The 17,544-nt window shown below is 47.9% G+C and overlaps 1 protein-coding gene across 7 annotated transcripts in view; it reads right to left on the bottom strand.

The window, feature by feature from the left end:
* Positions 1-17,544, bottom strand: part of LOC116941353 (A-type potassium channel modulatory protein KCNIP2-like) — a 130,369-nt gene that overhangs the window by 36,513 nt on the left and 76,312 nt on the right. For 2 of the 7 annotated variants that reach the window (XM_032952384.2, XM_032952385.2), the window contains exon 2: positions 12,216-12,350. The exons of the other annotated variants lie outside the window; for them this stretch is intronic. In XM_032952384.2, coding sequence (XP_032808275.1) covers positions 12,216-12,350 — 135 coding nt within the window. The remainder of the gene's footprint in view (positions 1-12,215; positions 12,351-17,544) is intronic. 7 annotated transcript variants of the gene reach the window in all.

Raw genomic sequence — 17,544 nt, 5'->3', positions numbered from 1 at the left:
AACAAGGGTTTTGCCACCAAGTACTAAGTCATGTTTTGCAGAGGGGTCAAATACTTATTTCCCACATTAAAATGCAAATAAATTTATAACAGTTTTGACATGCGTTTTTCTGGATTTTGTTGTTGTTATTCTGTTTCTCACTGTTATAATAAACCTACCATTAAAATTATAGACTGATCATTTCTTTGTCAGTGGGCAAACGTACAAAATCAGCAGGGGATTAAATACTGTTTTCCCTCACTGTAAATTAAATCACGTTTCGGAGGCAACGCAAGCTTCTGTCTTTACGTGACTTTACCGAAAAAAACAAAAAGTATGAATCCTTGCAGTCACGAAAGCTTCAAATTTAGAAAAAAGCGTAGTGTTTTTTTTCGAATTCGGTGAACAATAAAAAAAAACACTTTAAAGAGCCGTAATGCAACGTGAATACGAGACGGTGGTCCTTAAAAAAAAGAACGTCACGAAGCCAGCCCCTAAATAGCCACAGGGCTGCCGACCCCTGACCTAATCGAACGGCCCCGAGACGCTGGTTAGATATTTGAGCGAGTCACGATTGCAAGTTGTTGTTTTGTTGATTCAATAGCTCGAGTTGACAGAGCGAGAGGGGAGAGAAGACAAAACCAACATAAGCAAAGCTTCATAATTTCGGGGAATTTCCCGACGTTTAAATTTTTTTGTCAAGGTCGGGCTTGAAAATAAAAAAAAGTATCGTGACTAGAACCGCGGGGTAAAAGAGAGAGGGGAGGGCTTTGCCTCGGTCAGCATGGACAATGAAGATGAATGAAGGGGGGGGGGGACCTCACGGCACGGCACCTGTTATGCTGAACGCAGCAGATAGCGGGTTTTTTTTTATACAAAGTGTTCGCTGGAGAGGACGCGCAAGCACACACGCGCGTGTGCAATCTCCCCGTGTCAGAAGCGCGGACGCAGATAAACGTTGTAAGGCGGCTGAGTAAACTCGCACCACATCCATTCAGCCTTGTTTGTTGGTTCAATCGACGCATGATTCAACAACACATTTCATTACGCCGACGTGGCGCGCGGGTCTACCCCCCTCCCTCCGAACCACTGCCGCTTGTCCGTGCGTTCGGCTCTGCCCTGCCATCGATTGGGGTGTAAAACTAAGGCGGTTTAGAGCGAGCGTGCCTCGTAATCACAACGTTTACGAGTTTAAATCCTGGTCGGGGGTTGTTGACTCGGCCCAGTATCCCACCGGGGTCGATAAAATACCTACTGCTCAACAATGATTTGTCCTTGTGGATATATACTCGTCCCTGCCAAAGGAATGCCGAATTGGAGGCGCTGGCTCGGTGCTCTGAAAAGGAGATGCGGACACCGCCTCGGTTATGCATGTCGAACTTCTTTCACACCGTACGTAGCCAACCGCGCTAATCGGAGGAATCGGAGGTCCGGGGAAGGACAACTTCGGGCCTGTTGAGTCTGTGGGTCTGCGTGATTCTATGTATGCATGTCGAACTTCTTTCACACCATACGTATCCAACCGTGCTAATCGGAGGTGCGGGGAAGGACATCTAACTAAACATAGCAGCAAAGCAATTTTTGAATCCCTCTAAGCATGGAGTTCTACTCGTGCAGTTAAGGTTAGGAGTAAGGTCACCAGATTTCTTTTTCAAATGTGTGCTCTGAGTTTTCCAGTTAAATCTATTGTTTTTAAATACATGATTCTGGGTTCAGTTTGTGCGATTTTGCGTATATGTGGCTCGCCTGCATTTCATTTGGATGCGGCTATGCGGTCGGACGTGGGACAACACTTTGTACTGTGTGCTACTCGGCAGGCAGCTGTCTCCTTGTGCGGTTTCGCTTTGTGCGGTTTCGCTTTGTGTGCAATTCCTTTTGGGAATGCATCTACCGCATAGAGCGAGGGGAAACACCGTTTCTTTTACAATTTTCCAATCGTATTTAATGAGGTATATTGATTTATTTACATTTCACCTGGAAAGTTAATCTATAATTATCAATCCTCTCAATTTGCCAGGTTGCCCAGGGTGTCGATTGACGCGTGCATAGCAAACGCCTAATGATGCGTATTGCAATTTTATCACATTTCCATTCAGGACTCTTCGCAGTGAGCGAGTGGACCACTTGTCAGAGCATGGTCCAGGAATGTGAATACAGAAATGATTCCGAAGTTAATGTCAACAGGTTCACTTTAATGTCGGCGGAAAACTGGTATATTTTGTTTACGATGACAGTTGGAATTTTGCAAAGATAAGCGCACAAAAAAAGTAATTTGATGGGCTTTTTTGAGCATTCATTAGTGATTGGGCTAAGACTATCAACTTGCTTCACTAGAGAACCCGGTTTAATCACAGGTGGCTTAGATCAAAACTTTGGGTCTTTAGAAAAGCCCGCTCAGTGCTCTGTCAAATGAGCCACCCGATCACGTGATGTTCTTAAATACTCTATAGCTTGCAGCGCTTAAGAGTTGGAGGTGCATCAACCCAGCAGGGCACTGCGGCCACCTTGAGAAAAATCTGAGCCAAACGGTGAGAAAAACACACAACACCAAATCCATACCGCAGTCGGTGGAAAAAGTATAGATTCCCACGTTCTTTGGCAAGCTTCATGTTCGCTCTGGGGGGGAAGAAACGGGCACAAAACGAAGGGGCATTTTGTGCTCAAGAAGTGTGCGGAGTTCACCTGCCCTGAGAGCATCATCAGGCAATCAGGCGGGAGGCCAGCAGAGGACCCCTTCCGAGCTAAATTAGCCCCTAGACGTCTGCTGTGTTGGGACTCGCGGTGCCTGCGACCTCCCGAGAAGCGACGGTGACCTTCACGGCCCCTGCCGTCCTGCCATGGTGGCAAAGAAGCCCAAAACCACTTTCGGCGCTTTCACCGGAAGAATCATTTTTTTGTTTTACTATTTTTTCATCAATGTGCATTAGCTGAATGATTGCAGTCAAAAGAATACGTCCCGCAATTGACAAAGGCCTCCCCACGTAAATGTCCATCATGGAGGATGGGGGGGGGTCTGACTATACTTCACGCTGGCCATTGCGGATTGATGAAGGGGGGGGGGGGGGACGTGGGAACGGGCATTTTCTGATATCGCTTGCCACTGATATTAGCCGTGAATTACGTTTTTTAAAGTTATGCATTGTTGTGGTCATTTTCACACGTATGCAATTCATGTGCGCTCTATGTAAATGTGAATGTTTGCCGTAGTCTCACCGAGCATTCTCTGCTCATCAGACTTTTCTGAAAGCGTTTAAGGGCATGGAAAAAAGTGAGCGAAATGAATGCACAGGTAATGCGATTATCATTGGCTCCTCATACACCTTGTCAAATGACAGGACACAGATAAAATCATTATTCCCTGGTATTTTACACAGTCATCTAAAATGGGTGGTCGATAACTCTATGTTTAAACAATCGCCTATTTCAGTCTCCCCCCCACCCTCCCCCACGCGTTCTTATTTCCAGCTGAAAATGACCGAACATCGCATATTAATTGTGGCGCTCAAGTAAGAAGAGAAACCCGTCTCGAAAGTTTCAAGTGGCAAGAAGACGAATAAAACCTCGATTGGAAAGAATCATCTCGAGGAGCAGTAGGCTGAAGAGGCGTGAGAGATGGAATTATCCCCGAGATCATCTCGGGGATTCATCTTCTTTGGTTCTTTCGGTAAAGTCACGTAGAATGAGAATAAAATAAGAAATTAATAAAATAAAATAACACAATAAAATTCTCACGACGTTTCGGCCACAACACAAGTGGCCTTCATAAATCGAAATCTCGGGGATTGTTCCAATAATTTTGTTGTCTTTCGTTGAACCGTGGTGCAATAGAAGGGTGTTTGCGATGCAATCGCCGATCTTGCAGATTGATTAAAATCGTATTACGGCGCCGCACAGGTTTACGGCAGCGCAGAGATAAATTCTGGACCATCAGAAGGTGCATGCTGCTGATAATGACGTTGAGGATGATTATTTTCAATGCTGGCAACCGGAGAATCGTTCATGGTCATTTATGATGCACCCGCACGGGAGTGTCAGTGGTGGCACCGTGGTTAGCGCACGGTACTTTATGAACTCGCCGAACTGAAGTTGATTTCTTGGCCATGGCTAACATCGGTGGCGAGTGGCCTCTGGGTTCCTCCGACAATCCGCAACAATCATTTAAGGGGAAGCCATGGTCAAACAACAACCCCCGTGCCTAGTACGGAGTGGGCATCCTAAATCCAGCAGTACATTAACACATGGACTGTTAGAAAGTGTTAAACATAACGTGATTACACCTAAACATGTCGTACACAAGACGGAATGTAACTGCCCCCCACCCCACCATAACTCAACGTGGAACATTCCTTGGTGGATATTCGACACCTGTGTGCCTTTTGATTCGGAGCGTACCATTTGTGCGGGGCAGGGGAGTTTCGGCACGCGGCGAACGGAGTCCCGCGAACTCTGTGTGCGTGAGATGCGTGGGGTTACGGGTAACAAATTAGCGACGTGGCACGGCGTTAGCGGCGATGAGATGCCACGCGCCCCTCCCCCCCTCCCCGCGCGCACCCGACAGTAGGGCAGCTTAATTGTAAATAGATTCATTATCTGCAGAAGCAGTAAAGGGAAAACCTTCCGGTCATATTCCTTCCTTATAACTGAAATGAGGAGCCACCGATCGCCGTCAAGACCCCCAAGGCGCTGATAACGGCCTCCTAACGCGCGGCGTGCGGGAAGCCGCAGCGAGAGCGGTAATGACCAAAGTGCCCTCGGAACAGCTCGCCGTGTCTGGCACGGGTCCGACTCGGCGCCACGCCGGTGAACGTCTTTGTTGCCGGCACTTTTATTTCGCCCAACGATCTCTTCCTGCCGCCGCCGCCGCCGCCGCCGCCTCCTCCTATCATCAAAGTATTGCATAATGCGCCGTAGCGGATCGTATTTGTAATGTCAAGGGCGTCCAAGGGTACCTTTTGTGGCACGATGGGGAATGCTGCTCGCATTAGTCACCGCGTGGCGCGCGTGGAATGACAAAGTGTGGTGGTGGTGGTGGTGGACCCGCCACCCGTGGAGACGCGGCCGGGGATGTTAACGTCAACGAGTCTCTGTAGCGGATTAACGGCCGGCCGCCTCTCCCCCCCCCCCTAGGTCGACTCGGACTCAAAAGAGTAGCTGGTGCGGTGTGTAGACTTCGCCACTTGGGAGACAAAGGCGGGAGACGGGCGTGGTGCTGTGCAGTGCCGGTCTGCGTAGGTTAGACGGGGGGGGGGGGGGGGGGGGGTCGTTGTTTGTGTGTACGCTTCTTTAATCTCCTTATCTTGTCGGAAAGAAGACAAACACTGTAACAGTGGCCTCAAAATATGACGGCGGTTGACCCGGGTTTCTAAAATGCGGGTGAATTCATTTCGTTTTTGTGGGGTCGACTCTTCTGCGTGAGATAATTTTTACCAAATAAATGTTGGAAGAGCCAAGTTGAAATGTTAAGCATATTACCGGTGAGCACAAAATAATTACGCGGAGTAATTAATGATTTACGAGTGAAACGCGTCACTTTGGTTGTCGTGTGTGGATGGATATCTTTTAGAAGCTTGGATAATTCAAAAATAAATAAATATCACATGAAGACCTTAATTTCAGGCTTCGGCTGAATTGTAACATTGGCGATCGTGCACTTGGCATCATCCTACTAAACAGCCAGCAATTGTCCTCATGGGGGTCACCTCAGCCAAACCCTCACAGGACCTCAACCGATTAACACAATGTTAATGCAAACTGTGCAGTAAACCAAGAGAAAACTGGCCCCTTAGCGGGCAAGCCTGTGGATGAAGAACACGGAACAAACGCTGGAAAGTGCACACAGTTGCTTCGAATTACTTGGAGAGAAGAGGGCACGAGGGGAAACACGTGAATTGGGGAACAAATAGGAGGCACCCATGCCGAATTAAAGGCTGGAGCGCCGCGGTGGGAGTGAAAATTTGAACTCCGTGACTGCATTCCGGAAGGCATCAAGAATGAATCTCTCATTCCACAGACACGCAGAGACCCACAGACACGCAGAGACTCACAGACACGCAGAGACCCACAGACACGCAGAGACCCACAGACACGCAGAGACTCACAGACACGCAGAGACCCACAGACACGCAGAGACCCACAGACACGCAGAGACCCACAGACACGCAGAGACCCACAGACACGCAGAGACCCACAGACACGCAGAGACCCATATACACGCAGAGACCCACAGACACGCAGAGACCCACAGACACGCAGAGACCCACAGACACGCAGAGACCCACAGACACGCAGAGACCCACAGACACGCAGAGACCCACACACGGGGTGAAGCTTCTCCTCATCCCGCTCATCAGATCTAGTGTATGGTCCAGATCAAGTCAGAATCAAAATATTTATACTGGAGGAATCCGATGAGCTGTAAAACTCTTTTTCACAGACGTCCAAATAATTAGGGGTGGGAGCAATCATTTATGAGTTCCTCCAGTATTTTTTTTTCTCACAGGAGTGAGCTTGGGCAACACGCATCACCAGCAGATTCCATCGCATATGAACGAGGCTGTTGGTTAGATGGCAGACAAAGGAGATGACTTGCCCCAGATGACTATAACTGCACCATGAGGAATGGCGTCGGCATGCGGAGGCATTCATCCAGCATTGGACAGATCATGGCTGACTGATGAGTATTGGTGTCTGCAGGCCTAGAAGGTCACCTGTCGTGAGCATGGAGGGAAACGTTCGAACCTTAACCTTGTTCCAACTCTGATGCCAAGCCAATAAGCCATGGGTCCAGGGACGATCCTATCAAGATTGCTCTTGCAGATCTGGACAAAGGCCTTGGTCACAGGTGAACGTTTTAACACGGCACACAATTTACACCTCGCTCTGTCTCTCTCTCTCTTTGTCTCTCTGAGGGGGGCAGTGAAAGCCACGGCAGGAGGGGCAGTTATTGTTTAAAAGGCAGCAGTAAGTAGACATGTCACTTGTGGTCACTGGGGGAAATCCTGGCCTTCGCAAGCTGTCAGAGGAATGACTTGTGGCCGGGATAAATGAAGAGATAGTGGCGTTCGCTGCAGACGTGCGTGCCAGGGCTGGACCATCGCATTTTATTTACAGTGGCTTCTACTCCTATACCTTTTTTTGGTTTGTGCCGATGTATTTTTGGTTGTCGAGAGATTGTACATCTGTGGAAAAGCGCTTTATAGCTAATTGGATTCCTCCAGTATAAATACTAACTCTGCTTTTGGATAATATCAGTTGTTTCAACGGACGCCTCACTGCTTAAGCCATGTAAAACGATCAAACTGAAATATGTACAGTGAGGGAAAAAAGTAGTTCATCCCCTGCTGATTTTGTACGTTTACCCACTGACAAAGAAATGATCAGTCTATAATTTTTATGGTAGGTTTATTTGAACAGTGAGAGACAAAATAACAACAACAAAATCCAGAAAACGCATGTCAAAAATGTTATAAATTGATTTGCATTTTAATGAGGGAAATAAGTATTTGCCCCCTTCTCAATCAGAAAGATTTCTGGCTCCCAGGTGTCTTTTATACAGGTAACGAGTTGAGATTAGGAGCACACTCTTAAAGGGAGTGCTCCTAATCTCAGCTTGTTACCTGTATAAAAACACCTGTCCACAGAAGCAATCAATCAATCAGATTCCAAACTCTCCACCATGGCCAAGACCAAAGAGCTCTCCAAGGATGTCAGGGAAAAGATTGTAGACCTACACAAGGCTGAGATGTGTGCAAACCCGGAGGCCAACTACAAGAAACGTCTGACCTCTGTGATTGCCAACAAGGGTTTTGCCACCAAGTACTAAGTCATGTTTTGCAGAGGGGTCAAATACTTATTTCCCTCATTAAAATGCAAATCAATTTATAACATTTTTGACATGCGTTTTTCTGGATTTTTTTGTTGTTATTCTGTCTCTCACCGTTGAAATAAACCTACCATTAAAATTATAGACTGATCATTTCTTTGTCAGTGGGCAAACGTACAAAATCAGCAGGGGATCAAATACTTTTTTCCCTCACTGTGTATGTTTTGTCTTTATTACGTCGGTTTCAATGAGTGAGTGGTGCTTACTCGCAACACATCGCTTTGGGTGAAATACGCGAGGCTCCTATCGCGGCCTCAATTCACGCCGGGGTTTTCTTTTTTAGGTCGTGACATGAGCACGCAACGAATTAGGGAATGTGTGGAATTACTGGTGGATCATAACTAAACATGTGCTGTCGTATTATAATAATGCTTTGAAGTGTGCGATAAACTATTTACAGGAGTTCCCGGGGCGATTGCCAGCTGTGATTGACAAAGTGTCTCTCTGGTGCTGTGGAAGATGAGATTGGTGTCGAGGCTGTTGTATATCGTGGGCTGTCTGGCAGTAACTGTTGTGGATTCACTCTTCAACACACCGGTGGGCTAAAGTAGTGAACTATTTGTCTTTTGTCAACGTGACACTTTTTTTGCTGATTGGCCGTGTCGGGTGGTGGAGGGTTACGACACATTTATAAATTACGCGATCTAACCCAAAAACCTTTATTATGATTATTATGAGTACTTGGCTATCTGACACAAACATCTCGCTCGGTCCGTGAGAAAGGCTCTGTATCCCAATCCTGTCTGGCACGAGTTTTATACTTTGTTAATAAGGAGGGGGCGGCGGGGTGGGGGACGTCGGAGGTTAGTGAGACACTCCGTTATGTTGTGTTAGTTATGCGCGTGAGCTCCTACACCGTTGAATTATCTCCGTGCATTGAGATCACTGGATTATTTAAATGGTGTGCTTGATGAACAATGTTTTTACATTGTTTATTTTGATCATTTATTGAAGTACAGCACCTTTTGCGGGACAGGTTGCTAGACAAACCTAGATAGTTGTCTACAAGATAAGAAACACGTTTCATCGTTTACAATCAAGCTTTGTTTTCATATTTAAGTGTTGCACGAGTTGAAATTATCGTTACGTCTTCCGCTTTGAATGCTCGAACAAAATCCTACAAAAAGCATTGTTTACCCTCTTCTTTGGTTCTTTCGGTAAAGTCACGTAGAATGAGAATAAAATAATAAATTAATAAAATAAAATAATATAAAAATAAAATTCTCACGACGTTTCGGCCACAACACAAGTGGCCTTCTTCAGGTGAAAGGAACAGTCCTGTCGGGACGACAGAGCTTCAATGAACGTTGTTAAGATTCGTAGCGTCCTTTAAGCTGGTTTAGAGAAGTGAGGCACCTTGACAAAGGGGTTTACATATCAAACAGGAGAATTTAGCATTGAAATAGCTGAGTGATTAGCTTGTGACTGGTGACAGAAATAGCTCTGTTAAAGTCAAAGCTTACACATCCACAAAGGCACCTAGCACAAATAAAACAGGATAATTTAGCATTGAAATAGCTGAGTGATTAGCTTGTGACTGGTCACAGAAATGGCTATGTTAAAGTCAAAGCCTACACATCCACAGAGGCACCTAACACAAATCAAACAGGATAATTTAGCATTGAAATAGCTGAGTGATTAGCTTGTGACTGGTCACAGAAATGGCTATGTTAAAGTCAAAGCCTACACATCCACAGAGGCACCTAACACAAATCAAACAGGATAATTTAGCATTGAAATAGCTGAGTGATTAGCTTGTGACTGGTCACAGAAATGGCTATGTTAAAGTCATTGTTTACCCTCTCGTGTTGCGCCTGATTCGGCACGGTTGGCTCCATACGGTGCGAAAGAAGTTCAACATACAAGACATACACACAATATGCCATGCGGGCCAGATGAGTAAGAACGCGTTATCCACACTTTGCCTCACCAAACCATTGTAATCTTTGCTAGGTATCATGCACTATACTGTGAACCTGGATGGTGACCTGAGGTTGATGCCCAACAACCGCTACCGTCAGTGGCAAATGAAAAATCAATTATTCATACTGGAGAAATCCGACGAGCTGTAAAGCTCTCTTTCACAGATGTTCAAATAATATACCAACTTGTCCTGGCCCTCCTTCAACCCTCACTGACCAGCATGGTGAAGTATGGTCAAACAACCCCCACAAATGACACCAGCGTGGACAGGTCTTCCTGCAGCGGTGGCTTGACACTGCTGTAAATGGTGATGGAATAGCATTTATTTTAATTATATAAACAAAACAAAATACACGAACGGTTGCAAATAAAGTAAAATATTCCTCCGTTTAAATACCTTTTAAATATTTTACTGCCCGAGGTGAGTTCCCGAGTCTGCAGCATGCCATCTTCACGCAGAGCAAAGTATACAAGTCTGCACAGGTAAGCACACGGGTCTAAACAATATCTTAATGGGCTGTCCTGCACTCGCCTTGTATGTGTCCCAGTGTACTGCGGTGATGGAAACGTACTCGGGAAAAACTCTGTTTTCAAGAAAATACATGTACATAAATAAATAAAACGAAGATTCCCCCATATAGCGTTAACAGACTGTTGGGGCAAGTGCTGTTACTGAGTGTCTTTTTGAGAGGGTGGGTGGTCAACACTGCGCCTGGCCGCCTTTGTCTTCCCTAGGGACGATGTTTGAATGTCACAGCAAGTACTCATTTGAGGCCGATTCGGCCTAGGGGAGGCTCAGGACCGGTTCATATAATCGTCACTGGTATTGGCCGTGAGCGGGAATCGAACTTGGGTCTCCCGGTTCATCACGCAGTGCGCTAACCACTGCACCACCGCTCCCCCAATACAAGCACAAAGACAAAGATCCCCCGTAATGGACATAAGAGACTATTGGGGCAAATACTGTTAGCGTGCACCTAATGAAGGCCGGCACGACACACCAAGGGGTGGATGGTCAAAACCACCACGCCCGGCCGCCTTTGTCCCCCCAGTGGCGATGTTTACACACCAGGTACTCATTTGGGGCCGAGCCGACCTAGGGGAGGCCCAGGACCGATTCAGATAATCGTCACTGCTGTCGGTGACCGTGAGCTGGATTCGAACTCGGGTCGCCGTGTTCGTCGCACACACGCGCGCACACAAAGTTGTTTGCATGCCGATTAAGTCGGCACGCAATATTACCGTGGTCGATAGCGTCACATCGCAAGATATTTACACCGTGATGCAAAACAAAAACCGGATCAGATTTGACGCCTGAGGTGTGAAAGCCAGTGGTGGGGGGGGGGGGGGGGGGCGGTGGTTGTGGGGCGGTGGGGGGGAGATGTCCACGCACATTCGCAGCCAGTGGCGCACAAAGGTCGCGTCTCGCGTCGGGAGACGACGACTACCGTCCTTGGAAGGGGTGAATCTGATCAGTGCTGGCATCAAGGATCGCATTACCAAATAAACAACAATGAATAATTGAAGAGCCGCACGAGATGAGACGCCCCGTGTCAAGCCTATTGCACAGACGGTCACCGCGCGGCGGGCTTTAAGGTGCGCTTCCGCGGCCGTCTGGAACGCTCTTCCTTACCAACTGTAGGACGCCACTCCAGCTAGGCACTTTTACATCATCTCGATTGAAAACTAATTTCCTTAGAACTTCTTATTTCGTTGAGTTTGTACTACCACCCCCTCCCCCCTGCCCCGCACGTAGCCAACCAATTAGCACGGTTGGCTACGTACGGTGCGACAGAAGTTCTACACACACACACAATCTTCACCATAATCAACTAGATTTTGGCAGTACGCAATATAAATAATTGTTTACATTAGTAAACAACGACAACACCCCCCCCCCCCCGCCCATCATCGCCAGTGTGAATGTTTGTATTAAAGACGGGAATGGTGTAGGTGCATGCGCTGGCTATTCGTTAAGTAAAGACATCACATCTTGCACCATTAGACTCACTCGTTTGTGTCTAATAGACGTTAAACTCACGCCGGTCGTAAAGCAGCAAAACGCAACGGGCAGAAAGGCTGTATTGTATTGAATTCCACTAAAACTACAACGCTGGGTTCAAAGATTATCGCTATCTCATGCAGTTAATGCTCAAAATGTGCATTTCTTTCCCGTCGGCAGCTCAAAGAGTGAACACGTTAAACCGCATTACATTTTCATACTCGATACGAGGAAGAATATTAAGCTGCACTTCTATTACACCTTAAGATCGCATCGAATTCGTTGTCACCTCCCCGGGGGGGGGGGGGGGGTGGTGGAGGAGCGGTCAGCGGTGCTTTGTAGCATCTGCCGTCGGGAGAGAGAGAGAGAGAAAAGTTGGAAGTCGCGGAGGGAGCAGAAGAGAAACACAAAAGAGAGACATCCGTTTACCTTCATCTTTCTCCCTCATCCCAAACTGCACGAGTGATCTCAGCAGGAGCACCACCACCATGAACACGGCCATCATCTCCAGCCCTTCCAGGGGCATGGTGAATTGTTTTACATGCTTCCGTGCCCAGCACGTTCCTTTACACACACACACGCACGGTCCCGCTCTCTTTCTGCTTCGTAAGTACTTGGGTAGCGAGCAAGAGAGCAGGTAGGTAGGCTGGCTGGCTAGCTGGCTAGCTGGCCATTTGGGTAGCTGACTGGCCGATGGAATGGCCGGCTGGCCGACTGACTGGCTTTGCTGGCTGTCTGACTGACTGAGCGATGGGGTCTTTGGTTGGTTGGCTAGTCGGCGGCTAGCTGGCTCAAAGGCAGGCAGGCTGGCAGGCTGGCGGTCGGTGCAATCACCCCGGCTGGCAGAACAGACGATCTGGTCGATTGGCTGGCAGGATAAAAAGCCAGTTGACCGGCTTGTCTGGGTTGGATGGATTGTTATCGTCCCCACCGCCGCCCCCACCTTTACAAATGGCCAACCGACCGATTGCCGGCGCGGGTTGTTCTATCCGTCTTCTCTCGCCGCCTTAGTTGAGCCGGCGAACGAAAAGTTATCCGCGAGCGAGGAGGCGGTGGCGGCGATATTCGCGTCACACTGCGCAGGTGCCAGCGTCCGTGCAGCCGTGGGGAGCACCGCGCGTGGCTGTGGCGTGCGCGCGCGCGTGCCGGGACGCGTCTCCCCCCCTCCTCCTCCAACGCTGGCTCCCCATGTGCCTCCTCCCACCGCGACTCGGCGCGAGAACACAAAACAAAGTGCCAAAGCGCGGAGCGGCACGAGTCGCTTTGCCGGTGTCGGCTCGCGCTCATCGCCACCGTTCGCGAACGCGGTGCTTCGGTCGCTCACGATCAGGGGACCGTTTTTGGTTGAAACTTGAAATGACTTAAGACGCGTGATGATTTGCAAGCCATGTTTCCAATGTCAGTTGTCCAAGTAAGAGATTAGAGAGAATCGCAGGATGTATGTTATGTTGGGTGCCAAGTATTGTGCGTAGATCAAACTCTACTAAACATGTTTTTTTATTTCATCAGTTAAGGCCTTCTGAGCTATATAGCTATGCTTTAGAAGCGACGTGGCCATAAATGATAGCTCAACGAAGTGGCTTATAGCGTGGACATTTATAGCAGCCAAATACTCCAAACGCGTCTAAATGTGGAGGGGGGAAAACCGGAGGGCCCGGAGAAAAATCCACGCGACCCACGGGGAGAAGAGACACGCAAACTCCAAATATACAGGCGTCAGGGTCGGGATCGAACCAACAACCTCCTGCGTACCAGGGGAGGGAGTCAACATCTCGTCACCGTGGCGACCCCAAGATAATAGCCAAGAGGCTGCAGAGTTGCTGCATGAAATATTGCTACGAGATAACAAATTTGAGCTGACTGAATGATGTTTTTTTTTTATTATTGAATGTTACCTTCCAATCACGTGTTTATTTTTTGTATGTGTGGCCATGGAAACCATTTCTGCAAAGTAAAAATGGTTAACTATCTACTTTTTATATTTCAGAGTCAACGCAATAAAAGCATGGCTGAAAACCCATTAATTGCAGTTTTAAATGTCCAATATCAAAACGGTTGCGCAACACTTTAGATTATTGAGCAAAGCTTGTCACTTAGCATGCTAACGTCATAAATTAGCTGCAACATGAATATTACTAACGTTTGAAAGAAAATACAATTACATATTTTTTCCATTATTGTGACAAACCTAATACAGCAGTATATGATGAAGCGGCTTTCCGTTCGCAAAAAAAAAAGATCCACAGGAAAAAAAAACTATCGCCACAATTATTCACCAATTTAATTTAGCGACTGGAGCGAGGACGAAACGATGGCACCAGGGCATTAGCAAAATTACAGGGAAAAAAATGTTCTTGCGTTCCACCTGTTCCTTTCTTCTCAACACTGCATCTCCCCCCCCCCCCTCCACCTGATCTGAGCGGCACCGCGCCAAGATGATGCATGCCCTCAGCGCGGATGGCCAACAACAAGATTCCTTTGCTCTTGCGGCTTCGATAATTTGTCAACGGCGACGGGCTGAGGATTCTCATCTCGACTTGTCACGTGCCACCGCCGCACGGTGCTCACTCACTCTGGGACAGGGAGGGAACCGGCTCGGAGGCGCGAAGAGCCGCAGGCAAGCGGGGAACTCTGCCGGGTGGCGAGCCGGTGCCAAATTAACCCCCAATCCAAGTTCTGCGATCCTCCATACATTAAGATGTTATCGGGCGATTAATGAGTGTTGGATGTTGGGCGAAGTGGCAGCGCTAGGCATATGCAAACTAAGAACAATGGTTAGGTTCCGAACAAAATGAAGGCACGCAGATTTGTGAATGGAAAAGCGTCCATCAAATATCAGCTTAAATTAATATCCTGATGAACATCAGGCGGTCATTGACATGTCTATAAATTAATCTCTCATTTCCGTCTCCCCATCTCACTCCATCTATCTCACCACATCTATATCTCTCGCCAATATCTCTTCTGTCATCGCAATAGCATTTTACGAATTGAAATGTCTGCTCAGGGCCCTCCAGTCGGGCTAACTCCCCCCCCCCCCCCCCACTGGAGGGGGCTGGGGTCTGGGTTGAAGAGAGAAAGAAAAGGGAGAGAGGAGAGAGGTCCATGCTAGTCCCCGTGTGATCGGGCGGAGGTGAGGAGATTGCTCGCTCACTCACGATGCCCGGAGAACTTTCATCTGGCGACGAGGAGATGCCCCCTGGCGCTCAGCACTCGCCGTGGGAACGGATGAACCCCCGGTTGATGCGTCGCGCGATGATTGATTCGTAAAGGGGCGCACTCAGCATTTTGAAATGACGATGGATCGGTTACCCTCGGGTTCGCAGTTTGCAGGGATTTTTTTTTTATCGTGAGGCCATTTCGCTGATCCCGAGTCGGCCAGAAGCCACCTTGCAGGATTTAACCTCCTCGTGGAGTGAGCTATGCTACCACATCAACCGTAGCCGGTGTGCCAAGTCCCCGGCCGGTGGTTCACAAGCGACTGTGTTCAATGCTAGATTTAACAATAAACTTCCATTCAACTCGGTATTATTTAACCAGGTTGCGGATCGTTGGAAAGTAATTGTTGCAAAGGACACCTGAACAGCAACACAATAATTGATCCCTTATTGTCGTCAGTGTCTCTGTATTCGTTTCGGATAATTTTGGAGTGAGCCAATCTGCTAATTGTGTACATCCTTTTGTCTGCGTATCTATGTATGTGGAACTTCTTTCGCACCGTACATATCCAACCGTGTTAAATCGAAAAGTACAAAACCAGTAGAACATTTGGTAATACAACTACATTACCTAGATGGTTGTCGAATAATATATAATCAACCAAATCTGTACAATTCTTGGGCAAGGTTGACAATGACATATACTTTGGACGAAATATTTTATGTTCCATGCCCTGACTTTGATTCCTTTAGCGAGTGATAACTTGTCCTGCCCCCCAATCCTCGCCGCCTCCTCTTCCATCACCCACTCGCCAGCCTGCTGAAGTGTGGGCAAGTTACACGCAGGTTGGGGGAGAGGAATCCTTCATCCAGCAGTGGATTGATTAAGGTCTGTGAACGATGATGTATAAAAACAATCAGTTTGTGAAGCAGCATCGTGAGCTCTTACAGCACTATAGTGCGGGGTCATCTTGTGTACACATGTATAGACATCCATTATTTGGCTAATGACGCCTTCATATATAGAGGACTGCAGAGCTTGGGGGAGGGGAATTTAACGCTGTGCGTAGCCAACCGTGCTAATCGAACATGCGGGGGAAGGACAACAAACTAAACACAAAAAGCAGTTCTCAAGAAAAGAGATTTCAATCTAGAATTAAAAGCGCATTGCTCCAGTGGCTTCCTAATATCGGAAGGAAGAGCGTTCCAGACGGCCGCAGTAGCACATGAAAGCGTGCAATGCGTCGACCGTCTTTTTTCGATGGCTTAGCCAAAATCGTTGCTGTTGCGAGGATGACCGGAGTTCGAGGGATAATTTATGCTCCTTTATGAGTCTTAAAGTCTTGATCGATTAGGCAAGACCTCCTCCACCCACCCATGCCCCCCCTCCTCCCACCACTTGTCTTCAGAAGGATGTACTGTAACTCACATTTTGCAGCCGTGATGTAAAAAAAGAGATATATGTCCGATTTGCAATGAAATACAAGCGGCGATTTAGAATTCCGTATCGTGTGCGGCAGTTAACATTTAATGGTCGGTGTTGTTTTTTTTAATATCAGAGTGCCGTCCTGAAAACCATCACGCACTGTGCTGGTCCTGCAGTGTGTGAGTCGAGATGCCACACGCATCGCCCCTCGCTCGGAGGGAGAACGGCCGCACGGGAAGAGACTGGTGAAGGAATGGCAGCCGAAGGGACGAATAGTTCCGCCGTGGAGATGGAGCGATGAAATCCGTTTATATGCAGGAGCGAAATGCACGGTAGCATCACTGGAGTCTGGGGTTGGTGATCGCATAGTGTGGGGGGGGGAGACCCTTCATCCAACAATGGATATACAATAGCTGATGATGATCTCATCGTGCAACAATCATTTTGAGATTGAAAACGAATTTCTTTAGAGCTGCTCTCTGTGTTTAAGTTTGTTGGCTATGCACGGTGCGAAATTAATTCTACACAAAGACAAAGATCTCCCGTATAACCTTAACAGACTGTTCGGGCAAGTGCTGTTAGCGAGCACCTATGAATGCCAAAACGGCACACGAGGGGGTGGGTGGCCAGCACCACGCCCGATCGCCTTTGTCTCCCGAGTGGCGATGTTTACTACACACCGCACCAGGTACTCATTTCAGGTTTAGTCAACCTAGGGAATGCCCAGGACCGGTTCGGATAATCGTCACTGATGTTGGCCGCGAGCGGGAATCGAACTCGGCTTGCCAGGTTCGTAGCGCAGCGCGCTAACCGTTACACCACCGCTCCCCACGTACACACACACACACAAGTTACGCACGACGTCATTCCCAGCAAATGTACAAACACGTGAACGTCGACAGAAACGCAAACAACCGCATTGGGCTGCCGTGACCCAACCACGGGGCAAACGTCAGAGGAGCCTCACCCAGCTGCGCTATTGCTGCAGGGTGGCAGTCAATGCGCACGTGTGCTGGCGGCATTTCACGCAACGTCGTCGTCCCTTGGCGTGCAGTGGCAGTGCCAAATCCGCCTACGGTGACAATGCATTTGCGGCATTTTCAGCACCGATGCATTTTTTTTTATTATTCTTTAAATATTTGCTCGCTATCTTACTCCCAACATCTTAGATGCA

The sequence above is a fragment of the Petromyzon marinus genome, chromosome 11, assembly GCF_048934315.1.
Source record: "Petromyzon marinus isolate PM22_M1 ecotype Great Lakes invasive population chromosome 11, UKy_Petmar_22M1.pri1.0, whole genome shotgun sequence".
NCBI classification, from domain to species: domain Eukaryota; kingdom Metazoa; phylum Chordata; class Hyperoartia; order Petromyzontiformes; family Petromyzontidae; genus Petromyzon; species Petromyzon marinus.
The sequence above is the reverse complement of the archived record's forward strand: the minus strand, read 5'-3'. Positions and strand labels throughout refer to the sequence as shown.